The sequence below is a fragment of the Ambystoma mexicanum genome, chromosome 3p (genome assembly GCF_040938575.1).
Source record: "Ambystoma mexicanum isolate Mex_15411 chromosome 3p, UKY_AmexF1_1, whole genome shotgun sequence".
NCBI classification, from domain to species: Eukaryota; Metazoa; Chordata; class Amphibia; order Caudata; family Ambystomatidae; genus Ambystoma; species Ambystoma mexicanum.
In genome coordinates this window covers 341,217,169-341,237,094 of record NC_090925.1, presented here as the reverse complement: position 1 = coordinate 341,237,094, position 19,926 = coordinate 341,217,169, and the positions used below count along the sequence as shown (strand labels likewise).

Here is a 19,926-nt window from a genome sequence, read left to right as displayed (position 1 = left end):
ACGAAATCTTAAAAATCCCAGGAGAGCGAGTTCCTTAGTTTACATACTCGACCCAAGAGAAATGCACTCACCCCATGGTGACGGGAGACAAAATATTTACCAGTGTTTTCTGTAAATTGGTGTCTGTCACCATAAGCACATTTCATATTTGGTGAAATGCTGTCACACAAAGGTCATGCACAGTGAAACGTTTATTTGACATTTACTGCCAACAATGTTTGTTGGCAGTACATGTCAAATAAAAGTTTCGAACACACCCATACTCATCTGCAAGGTTGAATAACAAGCACCTGATACTCGCCCTTCATAAAATCTCCTTGCCAATGCAAGTGGGCGGCTATAATTTGGCAACCCTGTTGTAGTGCTGCAGGTGATGCAGGCTGTTGCAGTAGCCCAATTGCTTGGTAAGCCAACTAGTCACAAAGATTCTTGGATTGAAGAAGACTCTGATGTAGAGAAGTGTCCCACTGGAGGACAATAGACATTTCGATAGAGCAAGATGCAAGATCGTTGATGTAGAAGGTTGCCATCTGGCAGTGTTTCTTCTTGTGAAAAGAAACAGCATGTATGTTATATACGCCGTAACTTGATGTTTCTCGTCCCACAATGTCTTCCACAGTTAGGTTAGCCATCCTGGCGTTGCGTTACAGACGAGAATATGAAAGTAGGGAGGAAGGTAAAGGAAGCCCCTTAGAGACACAGGTAAGTGACTGAGCCTTTATTCTCCCTGAAATGCATTGCATTGAACACTGCAGGTAACAATAAGTCAGTTGTATTCGTATACAAAAATTGGCAGATAAAAGACACATGCACGGTAATTATTGCTGTCGTAGTTTCTTCCTATATTACAATAGACAGAGCAGCGCCTACGAGTGGGGGACAAGCCCTTCTCCTTGCAGGGCGGGTTCCCTTTTGCTCGAAAGGTGAGTGAAGAATGACAACACAGGCCTGCATCTGTACAGTGTGGGTTTGAATGTACATAAGGGGGTTATGTGAGCAGCATCTGTATGGGCAGGGTTGTGTATGAGTGCGCGCGCGCGCGTGTGTGTGTACTCAGTGTTGGATCTGCTCGCACACCAAGGGGAAACATGTAACGGATATGCATAGACCATTTGTACTTATGGAAGTTGGTGTGTGTGCACACACGGGTGCGTAACAGGGTGATCTGCATGTGTAGCAGGAGTACCGTTCAAAGGGATGTGTGGTGGCCAGTAGCCGTGCACTCGGCGTGTATTTAGGAATTCTAATGTGTGAGAGGCGGCTTTTGTTCATATGTACATAGCATGCAATTTGGAGCCGGGAACATTTAAATATTTTGATTTCAGATTATCTGGCCACTTATATATCTTAAATAGAAATCCTATTTGATTCATAACTTACATGCCAATGACAACGAAAATTCAGATTGCTCAACAATGTGCTGCATGTCCAAGTCAATGAATGCAGGGAATTCCGAGTGCCATTGGCTTTAGCTTTCGAATCAATTACCATTCCAATTTCTGAAGGACATCCAGATGACCTAATGAAAATTCCCTCATACAACTTTTTCAAGTGAACGAGGTTGAGCATGAGGGTATGCATACGTTCACCACTCTTTCCCATGTGAGATTGCTTATTGGATGGAGTTTAGGGATATGCATATGTTCACCAGGCTTTCCCATGTGATATTGCATGTTAGATGGAGCATAAGGGTATTCATATGTTCACCATGCTTCCCCATGTGAGATTGCTTGTTGGATGGAGCATGAGGGTGTGCATATGTTCACCGCTCTTTCCCATGTGAGATTGCTTGTTGGATACAGCATGAGGCTATGGATACGTTCACCACTCTTTCCCATGTGAGATTGCTTGTTGGATGGAGCATGAGGTTATGCATACGTTCACCACTCTTTCCCATGTGAGATTGCTTGTTGGATAGAGCATGCGGCTATGGATACGTTCACCACTGTTTCCCATGTGAGATTGCTTGTTGGATGGAGCATGAGGGTGTGCATATGTTCACCACTGTTTCCCATGTGAGATTGCTTGTTGGATGCAGCATGAGGGTAGGCATTCTTTCACCACGCTTCCCCATGTGAGATTGCTTGTTGGATGGAGCATGAGGGTATGCATACATTCACCGCTCTTTCCCATGTGAGATTGCTTGTTGGCTAGAGCATGAGGCTATGGATACGTTCACCACTCTTTCCGATGTGAGATTGCTTGTTGGATGGAGCATGAGGGTAGGTATACATTCACCACTTTTTCCCATGTGAAATTGCTTGTTGGATAGAGCATGAGGCTATGGATATGTTCACCACTCTTTCCCATGTGAGATTGCTTGTTGGATAGAGCTTGAGGCTATGCATACATTCACCACTCTTTCCCTGTGTGAGATTGCTTGTTGGACGGAGCATGAGGGTATGCATACGTTCACCGCTCTTTCCCATGTGAGATTGCTTGTTGGATGGAGCATGAGGGTATGCATACGTTCACCACTCTTTCCCATGTGAGATTGCTTGTTGGATGGAGCATGAGGGTATGTATACGTTCATCGCTCTTTCCCATGTGAGATTGCTTGTTGGATGGAGCATGAGGGTATGCATACGTTCACCACTCTTTCCCATGTGAGACTGCTTGTTGGATGGAGCATGAGGGTAGGTATACGTTCACCACTCTTTCCCATGTGAGATTGCTTGTTGGATGGAGCATGAGGCTATGGATATGTTCACCACTCTTTCCCATATGAGATTGCTTGTTGGATAGAGCTTGAGGCTATGCATACATTCACCACTCTTTACCATGTGAGATTGCTTGTTGGATAGAGCTTGAGGCTATGCATACGTTCACCACTCTTTCCCATGTGAGATTGCTTGTTGGATGGAGCATGAAGGTATGCATACGTTCACCGCTTTTTCCCATGTGAGATTGCTTGTCAGATGGAGCATGAGGGTATGCATATGTTCACCGCTCTTTCCCATGTGAGATTACTTGTCGGATGGAGCATGAGGGTATGCATACGTTCACCGCTCTTTCCCATGTGAGATTGCTTGTTGGATGGAGCATGAGGGTATGCATACGTTCACCACTCTTTCCCATGTGAGATTGCTTGTTGGATGGAGCATGAGGGTAGGCATACGTTCACCACTCTTTCCCATGTGAGATTGCTTGATGGATGGAGCATGAGACTATGGATACATTCACCACTCTTTCCCATGTGAGATTGCTTGTTGGATGGAGCATGAGGGTAGGCATACGTTCACCACTCATTCCCATGTGAGATTGCTTGTTGGATGGAGCATGAGGCTATGGATACGTTCACCACTCTTTCCCATGTGAGATTGCTTGTTAGATGGAGTATGAGGGTAGGCATACGTTCACCACTCTTTCCCATGTGAGATTGCTTGTTGGATGGAGCATGAGGGTAGGCATACGTTCACCACTCTTTCCCACGTGAGATTGCTTGTTGGATGGAGCATGAGGGTAGGCATACGTTCACCACTCTTTCCCATGTGAGATTGCTTGTTGGATGGAGCATGAGGGTAGGCATACGTTCACCGCTCTTTCCCATGTGAGATTGCTTGTTGGATGCAGCATGAGGGTATGCATACGTTCACCGCTCTTTCCCATGTGAGATTGCTTGTTGGATAGAGCTTGAGGGTATGCATATGGTCACCACTCTTTCCCATGTGAGATTGCTTGTTGGATGGAGCATGAGGGTATGCATACGCTCACCACTCTTTCCCATGTGAGATTGCTTGTTGGATGGAGCATGAGGATATGGATACGTTCACCACTCTTTCCCATGTGAGATTGCTTGTTGGATAGAGCTTGAGGCTATACATACGCTCACCACTCTTTCCCATGTGAGATTGCTTGTTGGATAGAGCTTGAGGCTATACATACGCTCACCACTCTTTCCCATGTGAGATTGCTTGTTGGATAGAGCATGAGACTATGGATACATTCACCACTCTTTCCCATGTGAGATTGCTTGTTGGATAGAGCTTGAGGCTATACATACGCTCACCACTCTTTCCCATGTGAGATTGCTTGTTGGATAGAGCTTGAGGCTATACATACGCTCACCACTCTTTCCCATGTGAGATTGCTTGTTGGATAGAGCTTGAGAATATGCATTCGTTCACCTCTCTTTCCCATGTGAGATTGCGTTTTGGACACCTGCCCAATGGCACCAGTACTGTTCTTGGAACCACTATCGATTCACCACGAGGAACTTGGGTACCACCATTTCAGTTTAGAATCAGCGATACACCCATTTGTGGGAAATAGTGACTGCTATTCCAGTACATAGTCTACGTCTATGGACCACAAGGAAGGTCAGAGTCCCAACTGCACTCAACATTTCAATTAGGAACCCTCTACCGATTAATCAAGAAAAAAAGTGCAATTTTGTGCTTGTGGGATGTTTTGTAAAGATATATTTAAGCAGGATAATACATTGAAACGTTAATAAGTGCAGTGCTTTCCTGCATGATGGCAGGCATTGTTATGAGCTCAATTATAATGTGCCAAAGGCCCATCCTTCCCTCAAGGCCTATCCCTGTTCTTAGGCAAACCCCGCCCCAAGACCAATGCCTGCTCCTGGCCCCATCCTTGCCCGAGAAGCCTCACCTAATTTGCACTGGTGGCGACGGAGTAGAAAACTGGGACTTGGAAATAACAATGTAATCGTGTGTTACCATGGATGGACCAATCACAGGCAGAGACACTCATGGAAATATATATGCCTGATTCCAAGCCCAGCTTGTTGTGAATGATGCCAGAATGCCAAATGTACACTTGGGGCTGGGGGGAAGGGGGGTTAGGTGAGGGGGTAGAGCGGGGGCTTGTTTTGGTAGAAGGAACCATGAGCTTCAACAGGTTTGAATTGTCCCAATTCTAGGAGACGATGCACGGGGCCACAAGGTGCCTCCGCGTTCTGTTTGAGCAAACATTTAACACTTTTCGATAAATATTAAATAAAATAAATTAGCACATATTAAATATACATCATTAAATAACAATTAAAATCAACATTTCTTTCCTGGTACCAAGCTGAGGTGGCGTCTGTCGAGGGAGTGCCAGGTGTACACTGGTCTGCGAGTTTTGGGTTGGCACTTCATGAAGGCTGTCAGAGAACACCTCTAGATGGCATGCAGAGAGTCTGCGGAACACAGAGGGAGGGCACCTGAAACCCCATTAGGGGACCAAGGGATGCCAGCCCCCTAGGAGAACCTGTAATCTCCAGGGTACACTGGGAGGGGTGGGGGGGAGAGTGCCAGCTCCACGGGATAGCATGAGGAGGGTGGCATGTAAGTCCCAGGGGCATAGGGAGAGAGTGGGCATGTGATCTTCCTGGGGCCCTCCGATGATGCAGCTGAAAGCTGACTGGTTCCCGGCCCCCAGGGGGCGCCCATGCGCAGCTCAGTGGTGGGGAGGGCATGGTTTTTGGACCATGGGTATACGTCTTCGTCTGTTATTACTAGTCCTCGAATATATTGGGGGAAGCCCAGTGTATCGCCTTAATGTTTATAAAGAAGAAGCCATACTCTACTGGGCACAGTTCACACTCTTGCTGCCCGTCTTCTGAGGGGCATGGCTTCAGGGACGCGGGGGCCTCTGCCATGTCGAGATCTGACACTGGCAAAGAGGGGCCACTCAAAATGCCCGACATGGAGGGCGGGGCAATAAAATACACATGTGCAAATAATGCCAGACTAGGCGCAAACAGCGGCCAAACCGTAATGTGTGCAGCTGGTGGCCACTCAGAAGTATGGACTGGCAGAGGAGCCAAGAATACGGTCAGGCAGAGTGAGAACGCAAGGTACCGCCCAGACAGGCCGGGCAAAAACCCGTCCCCAGCGTCTCAGAACTCAACACCGGTCCAACGGTCAATCAGAAAAAAAGGAGTGGACTATGGAAGAGGATGACTCTTCTGGGGTGATAAGGGGCTATTAAGTTAACTGACTCCATTTCTGCATTCCTCTGGTTGTTGGGACATGGGGGGTGGTTGCCGTAGGGTATGGTACGGCGTAGAAGCGGGGGATATCCAAGCCTTCCTTATTGCATATGTGAGCATTCAATCTCAGGCCAGTAGGGCAGTGAAGCGGACAATTTGCACCGGCCTAGGCTTTAAGGGAGGGAATGGCCTCCAGTCTGGGAAGACCTGGATCAGGTGACACCAGGAAGCGGGAAACACTATTTTTTGGATGGGATGTCCTCTCTGCCATGCTCCTATGCCACAGACCAGCCTCCCTGACAATCCCTCGTACAGCGCTGGATAAGATTGGCACCATACAAAATAAATACTTGTTCCCAAGGTAACAAAAGCAATAAATAGCATAGTGGTTAAAAAAAATACAATGAGTTCTCAGTAAACACTGCGTTGCGCCGGCAGCGGGCCCGCGGCTTGTGGAGGAGGCCCACCAAGGTGGCGCGTGTCCCTGATGTGTGCTACAGTTCAGAATACTGTTTCGGTTTCATAGTTCACGTGTTTTCAGTGCTGCTAATGGTAGGACCAAGATTGATGACGTAAAGCATAATTCCCCAGAGAACTGGAGGAATAGCATTGCATACAATTCTGTAGAGGTTGCGTTGGTTGGTAAGTGTATGGGCTAAGGTTTCATAAGGATGGCGGCAATGTCCCCCCCTAAACTAATTCTATGTATTAAAACATGAGGATAATTGCTCTCACTCCTCTGAAAATCATGCACGGTGCAACTCCACACACATATTCTAGAAAGGGACCCTCCCCCTTGAGACTATCATCCCTGTCATTGCTCCCCCAAATATGAAACGTGTAGCCCATTACCTGGAAGATAACTGGCAAAAAAGCATCTTGAGCGGAGCGCCTCCCCTAGGATGACATCCTGTCTGAGCCGCTCTCCTAGGATGACATCCTGTCTGTAGCCCCTCCCCTAGGATTACATCCGGTCTGGGCCACCTCTCCAGGCTGATATCCTGTGTGGAGTCCCCAAAAGGATATCCTGCCTGCAGTCCCTGCCCAGGAAGATATCCTTCTGAAAGCTCCACCACCAGGGGATGTCCTGCCTGGGCTGTCTCTACCAAAAGGATAGGCTGGTGCCCCTATCGATGAGAATGTATTGCCTTGGGCCCCTCACTGTGTGAATTTCTTAGCTGAAAGTCCTCTCATAGGGGGTCCTAGCAGGAAGAAGGAAGCGCTAAACTTTGTCACCATAGTGTACCTGAAAGTAGGTATTTGCCCTGAAGAGGTCCAAAAAGTGCTGGCGGTGGAGGTAAGTGGCCAGGACTTGGCGTGCTCCTGGGTGTGATGGGCCAGTGCAGAGCTGAAGCAGTGTTCAGCGAGGGATTCCCAGCCCTCATGCTGTTCTCCTCTGCACCGCTAAGTCCTTGTACCCTGTATCATCTGAAGAAGGTACACTACGACAAGAGAATAGCAGCCCTCTCTGCCTACTGCCTAATCTTCCCACCTTTCCCTCCCGCACATGCCCCAAGGTCCATTGTCTACTTTTTCTCCTCTGCATGGATTAATTCTCTTCGTCAAATTCATGCTCAGAGCCCTTAAAACACGCAGACTCGTAGTGCTTGTTAAGGTAGGATTTGAGAGCGAAGGTCTTCTCACAACGCTTGCACTTGTAGTGCTTGAAGGCCGAGTGGGTCTGCATGTGAGCCCGCAGGTTTGAACGGTCAGCGAAAGCTTTGCCACAGTGTGAGCAGCCAAAGGGCTTCTCTCCCGTGTGCGAGCGCATATGCCCTTGCAGAAGCCAAGGCCGGCTGAAGGCCTTGCTGCACACATCACACTTGTGCTTCAGGTTGTGTGTCAGCAGGTGCATGGCTAGGGCAGGCATGGACACATAGGTCTTGTTGCAGGTGGGACACTTGCGTGCCATCTTGCTGTCCAGGCTGCGGTGGGTCTGCTTGTGCCGGCTGAGGTTGGAGGAGGTGGCGTAGCTCTTCCCACATTCACTGCAGGCGTGGCGCTGGATGCCACAACCTGGGCTCTTGCCTGGACGCCTTGACCGCCCATCGCTAATGAAGAAGGAGTCCATGGAGTAGCTGTCTGTGACGGCTGCCTCACCGCTGAAGTAGCCTGCAGAAATGCTGGAGTGGGGGCTGTCCGGCTCACTGAAGTCATCATGGGGCGGGGTATAGAGAGGATCCGGGGACGGAGGCCGAAGTGCAGGTGGCTTCCCACTCTTGTATGGGGTCGAAGTGAGGCAGTGCTCAATGTAACCTGTCGAGTAAAAGAAGACATCATGGTGAACTGAGCAGCATTAAAGGTACTGCTGGTGGAACGCGAGCAGATTCAGTCACATGTCAAGCACAGTCGGGAGAAAAGCCTAACATTATTTGTATTTGTATTTTATTGAATTTATATAGCGTTTTAATCCAAAACGCTTTGCAAGAGGAACAAGCAAGATACAACAAACATTAGATACAACAAGCATTAGATAACACATTGAATCAAACCAGAAAACAGTACAAGAAACAATTTACATTATAGACGAGGATTGGTGAGAGAGAAGAGGGATCAAGGTGTGAGAGGGAATAAGAGGTATGAGTAGCGGTAAAAGCAGAAGTAAAAGAGGAAGCAAACAGTGAAATGGAGGAGAAAAGAATTAGAGATGCTGGAAGTAGGGTAGGAGGGAGTAGAGTGGCTCTATAACACAACAAGAGGCCTTTCAGAGGCACTAGCAGCCCCTGCATACGGTCCCTCGATCACTCATCAAGACTGCTACGGTTGGTATACGATCAATAAAATAAAAACATATGTTAAAAGTTACAAAAAATAGAAAACTTGCGTAACCCACCATCTTTAATTTGTAAAATAGATCCCGCTTGCTCCTGGGTTTTACTTTAGAATTCTCGCAAAGCTGGATGTGGAAAATACTCTGCGCCATCTTGAAGCAGTGTATTGTGGATAGTCATAACGTAGTCACCACTGGAGTCCTAGGCCTCGCAGAAGCAACTTCAACTTCTGCCTCTAGAGGGCAGCACCTACCCCTGCAAACGGAAGGTGCTGCCGCCCACAGGCCCCACTCGCTTAGTACCGAAGACTCGGTTGCTAGTCCGTGTACAACCCTTTCAATTGAGACGTTTATGGGCACAATCATTTCATTTTAAATGAATGAACTTATTATCAAGATAATTCCATGGCAAACTAATCTCCCGAGTAATGATGTTGCACTAAACGCATGATCGTGCTTTCAAGTTAACTTCCGGTCGGTGTTATCTGAGCATATTTACAGTGTCTTCGTGCTGGAGTTTAATCCTAGTTCCATGTGAAATTAATCTTCTGGTGTTTTAGTGTACCTGAACTCACACGTGCGTCAAATCACCTTGCATAACTAATCTAACCAATCTAAGTGTACCTGAACTCACACGTACGTCAAATCACCTTGCATAACTAATCACCTTGCATAACTAATCTAACCAATCTACGTGTACCTGAACTCACACGTACGTCAAATCACCTTGCATAACTAATCACCTTGCATAACTAATCTAACCAATCTACTCGTGTCCACTATTTGCACAAATGTTTCTACTTCGGGTAAAGGCAAAAAACCTTTTTCTGTTTCTTCCCTAAGAGGCAGAAATAGGAAGCTTTGCACCGTGGCAGGACTATCTATAGTAAGCAAGTATCCCACAAACTTGGCATTATTGTGCAAAGCGTCCTTAGGACCAGCCTCGATTCATAAACACCTACATCCCCCAAACCCCCATTGCAGGCACTGAGCCATCTCAGAGAGCGCGACGGCGAGCTGGTGTGTGGGTGTGTGGCAGTGGCGGCTTGTGACTTTTTAATTGGAGGAGCGTATATCTTTCACATGACAATGTGTAAGCGACTGAGCATAGCGAGGGAGCCCGAACCAACCAGGGTAGTAGACTTGGGGTGCGGGTGGGGCCTTTGGGGTTCTTCCCCTGTGAAAATGTTTTTTTAAATTAGGGGAAAAGCCATAGTTTATATTTGGTTTTGTAGGGTAACACATGACAAAATCCAATATATGCAAGTAAGCAACAGCGGACAGAGCATTTTCCAACTCATTTTCATGATGACTTTGCCCACAATATATGCCAGTATAAAATAATGTTCATGCTGGCTGTGCCATACATGTCCAAGCAAGTTGCACCAATGCATGCCAGAATTACTATAAAAGAACATGCTTCTGTGGGCTTTGCAGGTAAAAAAATTCCAATGCCGCAATTACAAAATATATCGCAAATGTAGTGTAGTCTGGCTACGTAATAACACTCATGTTTAGTTTACCCTTGGTGCCTAGGAAAATCCACAGAAAGAAAACATAACCAATGTGACTTCAGCAATGTATGCCCATCTCGGTACATAACTACTATTATGTTTAAACAAGTTGCCCAGTAACAAATGCTATCCCAGTGCCACATTAAGAAAACCTAACCAGACTGGCTCCAGCAATTTAAGCCAGTCAAGCCACATACCAACACTTATCATGCCTACATTATAAGTGTTGCTAGTTGGCTAGACTGGAATGCATTGCTGCAGCCAATCTGGTTAAATTTCCTGCCTCTGGCATGGCATTTTTTTACTGGGCATCATCGTGAAAACAAACATGACAAGTGTTATTGTGTGGCTAGACTGGATTACATTGCTGCAGCCAGCCTGCTTACCTTTTCTGACACTAGCATGGCATTTTTTTCACTGGGCATCGTGGTTAAAGCAAACATAAATGTTATTATGTGGCTGGACTGACTTTCATTGCAGCAGCCCTACTGGTTATGTTTTCTGACTCTTGCATGGCATTTTCTACTGCTTTTAAGGTTAAAGCAAACATGATAAGCTTCATTGTTTGCTTTAAATTTGATGGGCAGTAAAAAATGCCATGCCACTGTCAGAAAACAGAACCAGGCTGGCTGCAGCAACGTCAGACAGTCCAGCCACACAACAACTCTTAGCATGTTGGCTTTTACATTGATGCCCAGCAAAACATGCCATGCCAGAGGCATAAAATGTAACAAGACTGGATGCATTAAGGCAGCCCAGACTAGCCACGTAACATGCAATCATGACAAGTGTTGTTATGTGGCTAGACTGGACTGCATTCCATAAGCCAGTCTGCTTTCACTTTATGCCTCTGCCATGGCATTTCTTTACTGGGCATCATGGTTAATGCAAACAAAATATCATATTTGCTTTAACATTGATGCCCAGTAGAGCAGGGGGAGAGGGTGCCCCCAAATCAGAGGCGCGCTCACCAGCCCGGTCAGCGCCTCTCAGATTCACCCTTCAAAATGAAAGGCCCACTCACCAGCACAGTGAGCAAGCCTCTCATTTGTGGGCCCAGGGGGAGGAGGTGTATTTTTCACACAATCATTCACATTCCTTCATGCACCCATACACTGTCAATCATGGATCCATAACATAGATTCTCTCATTCACATGTGCGCCCACATGACATACACTCATTTACGTGCACACCCAAATATACACTCATTCCTACACACGCAGCCACACACACATTCACATACACACACACACCTACACATTTCTTTTCTTTGCCACAGACCCGAACCACAATCTGCTCCACCAGGATCCTGCGATTGCTCTCCTGCTTCCGTGCAACATAAACATGAACCAAGAACCAGCGAGTGCTTCCTGGTTCCTATACATGCACACACAAAGTACGCCCCTGAAGCTCTGAATGTGCGGGGAGACACAGGAGCACCCCCTCTGACATTCAGATCTACATTGGCCAAGCCTGCATCCCCAATGGGCCATGCAAGGCTGGGGAAGCAAGACACCCCTGTCCTTGCATAGCCCATTGGACATTATGCACTGGGTTACGAACTGGCAAACTGAAACCACATTTCTGTTTGACAGTTCAAGCCAGCCCAGGAGCGCTCCCTCCACTACTTGTTGCAGCTGAGGCAATGCTTGTTGTTTTTACTGGGTTAGCTTGGCGGCTCGTCCAAAATCGGTGGGTCGATGATTCGTTGCTCATTATGGACAAGACTTCCCTGGTGGGTGGGGAAGTGCTGTATGAGTGCTGAGTGGTGGCCGAGCCCTATTACTGTGTTTGTGCAGCTTGAATCTGGATTAGATGATGGAGTGATTGGATATGATGAGGTTTGCATTGAATTCTTTCCCCCAGCAGGATCTATGACTGGCGCCCGCCATTGACAATGAAACAAATTGACTTCAGACACACACTGCACACACACTTCCACATCCATGCTTTTCATACATGCCACACACTGACGCAAGCATACTATCCAAGCAAACAGACTCACACACACACACACACACCCTAAATAATGTATACAACACTTCACTGGGCACCCTGTTTTCATATGAGAGAAATATATTAGATAAACTGACGCACACATATGGCAAAGAACTAGTCAGAGAGTATCCCTCACCCCATTGGGGAGAAAAGAGTACATGATCATTTGAACCAGGCCTATTTCACCCTTTGTCTCTCGTTCCGGATGGGCCTCCCCCTCGTCATTTCTCTTTCCCCACTTTACCTGGCCCTTTTCCCTTATCTTCCTCATTCTGGATGGGCCTCTCCCTCGTCATTTCTCTTTCCCCACTTTACCGGGCCTATTTTACCCTTTGTCTCTCGTTCTGGATGGGCCTCCCCCTCGTCATTTCTCTTTCCCCACTTTACCGGGCCTCCTTTACCCTTTGTCTCTCGTTCTGGATGGGCCTCTCACTCGTCATTTCTCTTTCCCCACTTTACCGGGCCTATTTTACCCTTTGTCTCTCGTTCTGGATGGGCCTCTCACTCGTCATTTCTCTTTCCCCACTTTACCGGGCACTTTTTCCCATATCTTCCTCATTCTGGATGGGCCTCTCCCTCATCTTTTTCTCTCTCGCTCTGGATAGGCCTCCCCATCACCATGGCTCCATCTCCACTTCACCCGGCCTCTTTAGCCTTTCTGTCTTTTAACGTATAACTCTTTCTGTTGGATTTGGATATATTCGAGGTGCGACTGTCTCTGTGACTTTCATTTCTTTGGCAGTTGGTATATTGGGAACTCTTTCCCACTGAAAGTCTCTCTCAATAAACCCTCACACCCTCTCTCTCTCTCTCTCTCTCTCTCTCTCTCTCTCTCTCTCTCTCTCTCTCTCTCTCTCTCTCTCTCTCTCTCTCTCTCTCTCTCTCTCTCTCTCTCTCTCTCTCTCTCTCTCTCTCTCTCTCTCTCTCTCTCTCTCTCTCTCTCTCTCTCTCTCTCTCTCTCTCTCTCTCTCTCTCTCTCTCTCTCTCTCTCTCTCTCTCTCTCTCTCTCTCTCTCTCTCTCTCTCTCTCTCTCTCTCTCTCTCTCTCTCTCTCTCTCTCTCTCTCTCTCTCTCTCTCTCTCTCTCTCTCTCTCTCTCTCTCTCCCCCCCCCCCCCCCCCCCCCCCCCCCCCCTCGCACTTTCTCTGGCTGTCTCCCTGTCTGCCACTACTCCATAACTCCACTACTCGTTAATCTCTTGCATCAGCTATACTTTTCCCTCACTCCATTTTCACCCTCACTCTTCTTTTGTTTCTCGCACGTGTCTCTTGCCCTCACACAACACTGACTCTTTGTCTCTTTGTCTCTTACTCTCTTTATTCTGGCAGTGCTCTCGCCGCCCTATGTGACTCATATCTACTCTCTCAAGGCCTCCCTCTTTACCCCTCGACTCTTGTTCCTTCTCGCCCCTCTCACGCACTCCCACGCTTGTACCGCTATTTGTGTGTCACGGGTTTCCTCAAACTCCTACTAATGTCATGTCTGACCTGATACTTGTTTCACTCCCTGTGTCTCTCGATTTGTTCTCCTCTGTTTTTCTTTCTTTCTGTTCGCTTTTTAAGGTAAGTCTCTCTCTATTTGTCTCCAAGTTTATGTGGGTCCCTTTCATTTATTTGCATGGTCTATTTGTGGGGTGTATATGTTTTTTCTATTTGCTCTTTGTCTCTCTTGCTCTCTCTTGTCCTTTTTACTCTTTCTCCTTTGCTTTCAATTCTCTCCCCGCTGTGTATCTCTCTGTCTCTCCCCCTCTTTCTATCATCCACCCCAGTCACGGCCCCACCCTTTTTCACTCTCCATGTAAGACCCTCTTTTTACTTGTGCCTGAGCACACCACACCACACTGAAAAAGGGTGGTGTCATTTTGTGAGCTGCATTTAGACATTGCGCAGAGTAACTTGTGTGCAAACCTCTTCACCCTCAGCAGTTGCATTGCATATTTTCAGCCACTGAATATATGTGCACAGTGCTTTGCCAGGCTGATTTAGTCGTCAAACTGGAGGTGAACTCCCAGCGATGTCTAGTAGGTGGCGCTGTGGTACATAGCGACGGATTAACTGAAATAATCCATTCCACTCTCAAAGAAGTCCATGCGCTGTTGTGGGGTGCTGCCATGTGCCCTTTCGGGGCAAGCACATGGTGCCGGTGAGGCGCTCTTCGGTTACACGTGATTATAACAAATTACATTTCAGAGAATGCTTTAATAACGAACATTTTATAGCAAAAAATATCAAATTTGTTTTTTTTAAATTTTATTTTGGGGGTCCCTCCGAACCTCCCATTTCCCTATGCTTTTAAACCCACCTCAACCCCCTCCCTGCCCGTTTTAACCCCTTACCCCACCTCACACACATTTTAAACTAAAATTCGATATTTTTTTGTTATTATTGTTTCTTTATTAAAATTATTCTCCATTTTGTATTCGTTAAAATCACCTCATACCCGTTCCTCTTGTTTTACAGGGTGGGAAGAGCCAGAGAAAGTCAAACTGGCGAGGAGGGCACAGAAGGAGGGCACCGCTCCACCCAGAACAGGCATAGAGTCTTGCCAGTCCGTAGAAAGATGAACAGCGGGACTACCCACTCCACCAACTTCTCATCCTCAAGAACCTGCCCACCACGCCCTGACTCATCCTCAAGAACCTGCCCACCACTCCCAAACTCAATCCAAGAACCTGCCCACCACTCCCAAACTCACTCCAAGAACCTGCCCACCACTCCCAGACTCACTCCAAGAACCTGCCCACCACTCCCTGACTCATCCTCAAGAACCTGCCCACCACTCCCCAAACTCAATCCAAGAACCTGCCCACCACTCCCTGACTCACTCCAAGAACCTGCCAACCACTCCCTGGCTCACTCCAAGAACCTGCCCACCACTCCCTGCCTCACCTCACTGCAAGAACCTCCCCACCACTCTCTGACTCACGCTCAAGAACCTGCTCACCACTCGTTGACTCACCCCAAGACCTTGCCTGCCCACCACTCCCTGACTCACCCTGAAGAACCTTCCCACCACTCCCTGACTCACTCCAAGAACCTGCCCACCACTCCCAAACTCACTCTAGGAACCTGCCCACCACTCCCAGACTCACTCCAAGAACCTGCCCACTACTCCCACACTCACTCTAAGAACCTGCCCACCACTCCCAGACTCACCCCAAGAACCTGCCCACCACTCCCAAACTCAATCCAAGAACCTGCCCACCACTCCCAAACTCACTCCAAGAACCTGCCCACCACTCCCAGACTCACTCCAAGAACCTGCCCACCACTCCCTGACTCATCCTCAAGAACCTGCCCACCACTCCCAAACTCAATCCAAGAACCTGCCCACCACTCCCTGACTCATCCTCAAGAACCTGCCCACCACTCCCAAACTCAATCCAAGAACCTGCCCACCACTCCCTGACTCACTCCAAGAACCTGCCAACCACTCACTGGCTCCCTCCAAGAACCTGCCCACCACTCCCTGCCTCACCTCACTGCAAGAACCTCCCCACCACTCTCTGACTCACGCTCAAGAACCTGCTCACCACTCGTTGACTCACCCCAAGACCTTGCCTGCCCACCACTCCCTGACTCACCCTGAAGAACCTTCCCACCACTCCCTGACTCACTCCAAGAACCTGCCCACCACTCCCAAACTCACTCTAGGAACCTGCCCACCACTCCCAGACTCACTCCAAGAACCTGCCCACTACTCCCACACTCACTCTAAGAACCTGCCCACCACTCCCAGACTCACTCCAAGAACCTGCCCACCACTCCCACACTCACTGTAAGAACCTGCCAACCACTCCCTGACTCACCCCAAGAACCTGCCCACCACTCCCACACTCACTCTAAGAACCTGCCCACCACTCCCAAACGCAATCCAAGAACCTGCCCACCACTCCCAAACTCAATCCAAGAACCTGCCCACCACTCCCTGACTCACTCCAAGAACCTGCCCACCACCCCCTGCCTCACCTCACTGCAAGTACCTCCCCATCACTCTCTGACTCACCCCAAGAACCTGCCCACCACTCCCTGCCTCACCTCACTGCAAGAACCTCCCCACCACTCTCTGACTCACGCTCAAGAACCTGCCAACCACTTGTTGACTCACCCCAAGACCTGCCCTGCCCACCACTCCCTGACTCACCCTGAAAAACCTGCCCACCACTCCCAGACTCACCCTGAAGAACCTGCCCACTACTCCCTGACTCACCCTGAAGAACCTGCCCACCACTCCCTGACTCACTCCAAGAACCTGCCCACCACTCCCAGACTCACTCCAAGAACCTGCCCACCACTCCCAGACACACTCCAAGAACCTGCCCACCACTCATTGACTCACCCCAAGAACCTGCCCTGCCCACCACTCCCTGACTCATCCTCAAGAACCTGCCCACCACTCCCAAACTCACTCCAAGAACCTGCCCACCACTCCCTGACTCACTCCAAGAACCTGCCCACCACTCCCTGCCTCACCTCACTGCAAGAACCTCCCCACCACTCTCTGACTCACGCTCAAGAACCTGCTCACCACTCGTTGACTCACCCCAAGACCTTGCCTGCCCACCACTCCCTGACTCACCCTGAAGAACCTGCCCACCACTCCCTGACTCACTCCAAGAACCTGCCCACCACTCCCAAATTCACTCTAAGAACCTGCCCACCACTCCCACACTCACTCTAAGAACCTGCCCACGACTCCCAGACTCACTCCAAGAACCTGCCCACCACTCCCACACTCACTGTAAGAACCTGCCAACCACTCCCTGACTCACTCAAAGAACCTGCCCACCACTCCCATACTCACTCTAAGAACCTGCCCACCACTCCCACACTCACTCTAAGAACCTGCCCACCACTCCCAAACTCAATCCAAGAACATGCCCACCACTCCCAAGCTCAATCCAAGAACCTGCCCACCACTCCCTGACTCACTCCAAGAACCAGCCAACCACTCCCTGACTCACTCCAAGAACCTGCCCACCACTCACTGCCTCACCTCACTGCAAGAACCTCCCCACCACTCTCTGACTCACGCTGAAGAACCTGCCAACCACTCGTTGACTCACCCCAAGACCTGCCCTGCCACCACTCCCTGACTCACCCTGAAGAACCTGCCCACCACTCCCTGACTCACTCCAAGAACCTGCCCACCACTCCCAGACTCACTCCAAGAACCTGCCCACCACTCCCAGGCTCACTCCAAGAACCTGCTCACCACTCATTGACTCACCCCAAGAACCTGCCCACCACTCCCTGACTCACCCTCAAGGACCTGCTCACCACTCCCTGTCTCACTGCAAGAACCTCCCCACCACTCCCTGTCTCACCCTCAAGGACCTGCCCACCACTCCCTGTCTCACTGCAAGAACCTCCCCACCACTCCCTGTCTCACCTTCAAGAACCTGCTCACCACTCCTTGACTCATCCCAAGAACCTGCCCTGCCCACCACTCCCTGACTCACCCTCAAGAACCTGACTCACTCAACCACCACAACAACCCACTGGGAGCTGGAGATGGGTGACACAAAACCAACCAAATTAAGGCAGCCAGGAAGACGTCACTGCCACCGCCTTATAACCCAGGCCCTTTCTGCTGTTTATGTCCATAGAAAGACAAAGACACTGGCGGAAAAGGAGCTAAGGCCCCTTAAAAGGCCCAAAAAGGATTTTGGAAACCAATGGATAAAAGCCAGCGGAAGTCTGCAGGGTTAGGTGTGGATGGAAAGGTGAGCGTGGGCATCCAGGGGTGTACTGGAGGGTGGGATAAAAACTAGGGACAGGTGCTTATGGAAAGTTGCCAATCTAAGTTAAAGACATTCAACAAAATTCAACACCTGGAGACAAAAGAGACAGATTTCCCTTTTAGAACTGTGAGATGGAATGTAAACACTTGACTAATCACACATCTACATGAAAAAAACACATCCAGAAGCGTGTGTGTGTGTGCTTGCATACACATGCACATTGTGTCTGTGTATTGGTTGTGTAGTGTATGGGGGATAGCGTTTGTCTTGGAAGCAAAACAACGCAGCGCAACGCAAACAATCATTATAATCATGTGTGGGTTGTCAGGTAGCACACTTTCTGGCAGTATGTGTGAAGTGGAGCATGCCTTTATGTGTAGTTTTTGTGCACTGTTCGGTGGTCTGTGTAGGAGTAATTGTATGCAATGTGGGCTTGTCTCCACTTTTGTGCCTACATACCCCTGTGTGTGTAGTGTATGTCTGTCAGTTGTGCTTAAATGTGTTAAAAGTCAATTTTTGGCTATTGCACAATAAATTAATAAAAAATAAAAAATAAAAGTATAAAAATAAGATTAAAAAATAAAAGTATGGGACGCATGTATTTTATGCATTGGTGAATTGTGCGATGTGTAGCATAGTAAGGTTCTATGTGAACACACTGAAAGTTAAAATCTGAAATGCATAAATCTCGTATGAAAAATGTTGAATGGCAAATAATATAACTACTATTACGTTATATATACAATAACATCGAAAAGAAAATGTGTAATGGTTTAAAACAAATCAAAGATAAATGAAATTGATATTTTGAATACATAATGGCTACCCTGCTCACCTAAAACCTACAAGAGCTTTTGATAGGACAGCTTCTTCTTAAACAGGTGATAAATCACCATGGAGCCCCTTCTGCGCACCCCACCTGCACCCCCACAATAGTGCAGCTAGCTGTCTAGCCACTCTCCCCTCTTTGATTTGTCTGCATTTTCAAATTCGAGATTTTGTATTTTTGGGGTATTTTATTCCACATATTTTCATCCTGTTTTTTTTAATCATTTTATATTTTGAGTAGTTACTGTGCAGTGGACGTGTGACGGATATATTTGTATCCATTGTGTACAAGTGTGTATGAGTAGTTTGTGTCAGCATATGTTTGTGTGTATGGTGTATCTATATATTGCATGAGTGTGCTCTCTCTCTCTCTCTCTCTCTCTCTCTCTCTGTGTGTCAGTGTGGTGTAGCATGTGTGCACTGAGTGTATGCTTGTGTCCAAAGATTTGGTTTATAATAGGTGCATGTGTGAACTGAATTGCATCTCTTCTATTGTGTGTGTCTCTGTGTAGAATGCCTACTGTGTAGTGCTTTTTCGTATTTATGTAGCCTGGGCTTTACATACCTGTCCATATCCTCTGTGGTGCTCTTTTTCCCCAGGACCTATACTCCCAGCCCCTTGTAAGTGCCATTATAGTGTAGAGAAGGAGGTATGTCCCTCCCTTGTTCTCTTTTCTTGCTTCACACAATCACATCAGATATCTGTAGCCGTGAGTGTGTGTGTGTGCCCCCATCCTGTCCACACTTGCTCTCTACTTCCCTCGGAAAGTGTCATTTTACATCTGATTAGAAGGACTTGCGTCTATTTCCTGTCCTCCCTTGCTCTCTCCTTCCCTCGCCAAGTGTCATTTCACATCTGTTTAGCAGTGCGTGTGTGTACTTCCTGTCCCCCTCTGCTCTCTCCTTCTCTCGGAAAATGTCATTTCACATTTGCTTATCAGTGCAGGTGTGTACTTCCTGTCCTCCCTTGCTCTCTCCTTCCCTCGCCAAGTGTCATGTCACATCTGTTTAGCAGTGCGTGTGTGTACTTCCTGTCCCCCTTTGCTCTCTCCTTCCCTCGGAAAATGTCATTTCACATTTGCTTATCAGTGCAGGTGTGTACTTCCTGTCCTCCCTTGCTCTCTCCTTCCCTT

General features: G+C 48.1%; 1 protein-coding gene across 1 annotated transcript in view; it reads right to left on the bottom strand.

Annotated features, from left to right (window-relative positions):
- Nucleotides 1–703: 703 nt before the first annotated feature.
- The window catches only part of SCRT2 (scratch family transcriptional repressor 2), a 54,575-nt gene continuing 35,352 nt past the window's right edge, over nt 704–19,926 (bottom strand). Inside the window, exon 2 of the mRNA XM_069650944.1 lies at nt 704–8,197. Within this exon, the coding sequence (XP_069507045.1) occupies nt 7,491–8,197 (707 nt within the window). The 3' untranslated portion in view covers nt 704–7,490. The remainder of the gene's footprint in view (nt 8,198–19,926) is intronic.